Source organism: Bison bison, unplaced genomic scaffold (genome assembly GCF_000754665.1).
Source record: "Bison bison bison isolate TAMUID 2011002044 unplaced genomic scaffold, Bison_UMD1.0 scf7180017864381, whole genome shotgun sequence".
Classification (NCBI taxonomy): Eukaryota; Metazoa; Chordata; class Mammalia; order Artiodactyla; family Bovidae; genus Bison; species Bison bison.
In genome coordinates this window covers 2,531,952-2,536,876 of record NW_011494953.1, presented here as the reverse complement: position 1 = coordinate 2,536,876, position 4,925 = coordinate 2,531,952, and the positions used below count along the sequence as shown (strand labels likewise).

Below are 4,925 nucleotides of genomic sequence, written 5' to 3'. Positions count from 1 at the left end.
GTCGCGACCTAAAATGGTGTCCGTGTCCGGGGGTGGGGGCGGGGGAACTGGGCCAGGCCGGAGCGGAGCCTGCACCCCGCCTGGGCGCGGGTCAGCGTCCGGGCCCGGACGGGACTCAGGCTCGAGCTCCGGGCCGCGACGCGCCTTCCGATTCCTCTCCGGTCTCGAGAGAGCCTCGGGAGTCCGCGGGGGGAGGCTGCGCTGCGCAGGGAGGGAGGGAAGGAGGTCGGAGTTGGGACGGACCCCGGCTGGAGAGCTGCGAGTCAGGCAGAGACTGTCCCCTCCCAACTCTCTTTCCACGCCTCCCCTACTCCCGTTCCTGGGCCGGGAGGTGCGGCGCGGCAGCTCCCTCAGGGCCTGGCCTGGCGGAGGCCCGTCCTTCCCTTCGCACGCGGGTGAGAACTAGAGAAGGGCGGCGCGCCTCAGTTTCCCCTCTGACTTCTCCCATGTACACTCCGCCCCCTCCCCGCAACCCTGGACATGCTCCCCACGCAGGTCCTCGGCAGATGGCAGAGACTTAATTCATCCCGTTGCCCTGCTTGGCGGCAGCCTAATCGCCCCCGGCCGCCGGCCCCTCGCCCTCCTCTGCGCAGCAGGCCCCGGGCCAGGGAAGGGGACGCGGGGCCCCCTCCCGACCCAAGCCAGTTCACCCTCTTCCTGTTCAACCCCTTCCTTTGGCTTTTGGGGAAGAACGGAGGGAAGGAGGGGGGCTGGAGCCCAAGAGACAGGGCGCAGCAGCCGCAGAAGGGCCTGGACTGTGGGGTGGGGGAAGCCTCTACGGCCTTGAGCTCCGCTGCTTGATCTACTGCCTGTTCCTGACTGTCCGATGACCTCTAAGTCACTTGGACGTCAAAGAGGGAGTTGCTTGGAGGAGGCAAGTTCGTAGGTGTATTCTCATAGCCCCCATTGATCTGTGCTCCACCAGCCCACTTTTCTGAGCGCCGAAGCGGAAGGTGGCTCTGGCCTCTCAGGGTGGGAAGGGCGCCGGGGCAGGGGAGGGCTGCAGCCATCCAGCAGAGCAGACGCAAGGGTGGAGGGCTTTGTTTAAACCCAGAGCCTGCAGAATTAAGTAGAGGGGGATGAAGGGAGGACTCCCCTTTCTTCCTCTAGTTGGTACCCTCTTCCTCCACCCCCACCTTGGTCCCAGCAATGCCAGCTGCCACCTGCTGGGACTCTCTCCAGTTACAGTCTAAAGGCTGGAAGGAGGTGAGAGAATTGGCCTGGGAAACGGCTTGCATCCTGGGCAGGGAATGTGGAAGGAAAGAGACTTCTTCAGTTGCTTCTTCCTAGATACAGAAACACTGTGGGGAGAGAGGTAGGGAACAAGCCTGGGTCCCCCACAGACTCTCAGCCAACCTTGTTGGTTTAGTACTGCTGTAGTCTCTTGGGATTTTTTTTTTTCCCTTGTACTGGGACAGGTGGGGGTTGGGTGAGCCTTCCTGGGCCACTGCTGCCAAGGGAAAATGAAAAGGGTGAGGGGTGTGAGTTGGGGATAACCTGAGGTGAGGAGCTCAGAGGAAAAATGAGAGGAGTGAGGAGCCTGACTTTTCCCCATTGTGGCAGCTGTGCTGGATAAGCTCATACCCTGGAGTTTTAGTCCCGAGAGAGCAAGCTGGGGAGGCGGGGGCGGGGCTGGCTAGGGGAAGGCCAGGCACTCCTGGGAAGGTAGGTGAGGGAGCAGCAGGTGTTTGTGGCAGCAGAGGCCTAGGCTGGGGCCCTTGTGACCAGGCTGCCGTCACAGTTTTCCGCTGCTTCTTCTCTTTGTCTCTTTCTGTTCCTGTGTCTTATTCTTTCCATTTTGGTCTCTTGGGCAACTTCCCTGAACCCACTTCTCCCTGTTAACCCAGCTAGATCTCCCAAGTGCCAGTAATGACCCCAAGTGGCCCAGACTTGACCTTCCCTGACCCCTGACTCTCGTCTCTGACCCCAGCCCTAGATTTCCAGTGCTTATTCTCTCCCAGCGCCTTCTCAGCCTGGCATGTCCTTGTCCTAGCTGTAATAATCAGTTATTCTGTGGGTTCTAACTCTCAGGTTTAGGATTCATATCATGCTCAGAACAACCCTATGATAACTTGCCCGCTGTTTCAGACAGCAAGAGTAAGGCAGTTGAGTAACTTGCTTATACAGCAGGCTGTTGATAAGGCTGGAACTGGAATCAGTCCTTGCATCTTGGCTTAAGTTGCTGCCCTTTTGTGCATATGGCCTTTCAGATCTTTGTGGACCCCCAGAAGATGCACGAAGAGTATGAATGGATCCCATGCTGCTGTGAATGAGCTTTTAAACCTAGAACATCTTGTACATTCGCCTCCTTAATAGTAGTATTGATTAGTTGATTGATTCTGTGCTGGGCACAGGAGGGGTTGTGGTGGTTTCAACCAGGACGCTCACAGAGCTTCCTCCGTCTCTACTGTTGTCTCTCAGCTGTGTTTCTGAGAAATCTCTTTTCCTTTGCTTTCTCTGGATTTTCTATGGATCTTTCTCTGGAATGTGCATGCTACCTTCCTTTCCAGTTTTAGGGTTTGGAAAAACAGGTGCCTCCACCAGCTCTCTAGGATTTGCACTATGATGGAGGTGTGCCCAAGTCAGTGTGCACGGACTTCTGAGAGGGAATGTACGTGGGGATCCTGAGGGAGGAGGTCCAGAGTTCCTGCTTTCAGACATCTCAGTTTCTCACTTTTTTCCCTGTTCTCCTCAGGTCTGGGACCGATTGCCATGGGGGACATGAAGACCCCTGATTTTGATGACCTCCTTGCTGCCTTTGACATCCCTGACATTGATGCAAATGAAGCCATCCACTCTGGGCCAGAAGAAAATGAGGGGCCAGGAGGCTCCGGAAAGCCTGAACCCAGTGTAGGAGGTGAATCTGGAGAAGCAACAGCAGCTCCTGCCGGGGACGGCCCTGGGGGGCCCACCCAAGCCTCTGACCATAGCCTGCCACCGCCGGACGTCTCAGCAGTCAGCGTCATCGTCAAGAACACTGTGTGTCCTGAGCAGTCAGAGTCGCTGGCTGGGAGTTCAGGAGGGGAAGGGGCCCGGGCAGGGGGAGTGACGAAGGAAGGCCCTCTGGGACCTCGTCTGATGCAGAATGGTTTTGGGGGCCCTGAGCCATCCCTTCCAGGAACCCCACGCTCTCCAGCTCCTCCCAGTGGGGGTACCTGGAAAGAAAAATCCCTGGAAGGCAAAGCTCCGCTGGATCTGTTTGCTCATTTTGGGCCTGAGCCAGGGGAGCACCCTGATCCCCTTCCTCCCTCTGCGCCCTCCCCACCTCGGGAAGGGGCCCTGACCCCACCTGCTTTCCCCTCTCCCTTTGAGCTGACCCGGGAGAATGGCCCAGCCCTGCTGCCCCCCTCTTCTCCCCCACTGCTGGGGACCTTGAAGCAGGAAAGCTGCAGCCCTCTTCATCCCCAGAGCCTCGCCCAGCCAGGTTCAGGCACTAGCCCTGAGGCCACAGGAGTTCCTGCCAGTGCCTCCCCTTCCCAGGTGGCAGGCGTGTCCTTCTTCAAGAAGTCTCCGGGGCACCAGAGCCCTCTTGCCTCCCCTAAAGGGCCCAGCTGTCAGCCTCTGAAGGAAGAGGAGGATGAGGGACCGGTAGACAAGTCTTCCCCGGGAAGTCCCCAGAGTCCCTCCAGTGGAGCTGAGGCTGCGGACGAGGACAGCAATGACTCCCCTGCCTCCAGCTCCTCTCGGCCTCTCAAGGTGCGGATCAAGACCATTAAAACATCCTGCGGAAATATCACAAGGACTGTAACCCGGGTCCCCTCAGACCCTGATCCCCCTGCCCCCTTGGCTGAGGGGGGCTTCCTGGCGGAGGCTAACCTCCTGAAGTTGTCCCCGGCAACCCCAACCCCCGAGGGTCCAAAGGTGGTGAGTGTCCAACTGGGTGATGGCACGAGGCTCAAGGGTACCGTGCTGCCTGTGGCCACCATTCAGAATGCAAGTACTGCCATGTTGATGGCGGCCAGCGTGGCCCGCAAAGCGGTGGTTCTGCCTGGGGGCACTGCCACCAGCCCTAAGACGATGCCTAAGAATGTGCTGGGTCTGGTGCCCCAAGCCCTGCCCAAGGCTGAGGGGAGGACAGGGCTGGGGACAGGGGGGCAGAAGGTGAATGGCGCCTCAGTGGTAATGGTGCAGCCTTCTAAGCCGGCCACTGGGCCGGGGGCAGCAGGTGGCACGGTGATCTCACGGACCCAGTCCAGCCTGGTGGAGGCCTTCAACAAGATCCTCAACAGCAAGAACCTGCTGCCTGCCTACCGGCCAAACCTGAGTCCGCCGGCTGAGGCCGGGCTGGCCCTGCCCCCCACGGGCTACCGCTGCCTCGAGTGTGGGGATGCCTTCTCATTGGAGAAGAGCCTGGCGAGACACTATGACCGCCGGAGCATGCGCATTGAGGTCACCTGCAATCACTGCGCCCGCCGCCTGGTCTTCTTCAACAAGTGCAGCCTGCTTCTGCATGCCCGCGAGCACAAGGACAAGGGGCTCGTCATGCAGTGCTCACACCTGGTCATGAGGCCGGTGGCCCTGGACCAGATGGTGGGGCAGCCGGACATCACGCCCCTGCTGGCTGTCCCACCTGCCCTTGGACCTCCAGCCTTGCCTGCCTTGGGCAAGGGTGAAGGGGCCGTCACCACATCCGCCATTACTGCAGTTGCCGCAGAGGCCCCCGTGCTGCCGCTCTCAACAGAGCCACCCGCCACCCCTGCCACCTCTACTTACACGTGCTTCCGCTGCCTGGAGTGCAAGGAGCAGTGCCGCGACAAGGCCGGCATGGCTGCCCACTTCCAGCAGCTCGGGCCCCCCGCCCCTGGGGCCACCAGCAATGTGAGTTGCCTTTCACAGCCCCTCCCTGGGAAGGGGACAGCCAGGTGCCATGGGGACAGGGTCTAGGAAGGCGTGGGGGCTTGGTTAGAAGGAATGGGGTCAGACTC

The 4,925-nt window shown here is 60.0% G+C and overlaps 1 protein-coding gene across 1 annotated transcript in view; it reads left to right on the top strand.

The window, feature by feature from the left end:
- The window catches only part of ZNF687 (zinc finger protein 687), an 8,800-nt gene that overhangs the window by 434 nt on the left and 3,441 nt on the right, over positions 1-4,925 (top strand). Inside the window, 1 exon segment of the mRNA XM_010857551.1 lies at positions 2,696-4,910. Within this exon segment, the coding sequence (XP_010855853.1) occupies positions 2,713-4,910 (2,198 nt within the window). The 5' untranslated portion in view covers positions 2,696-2,712.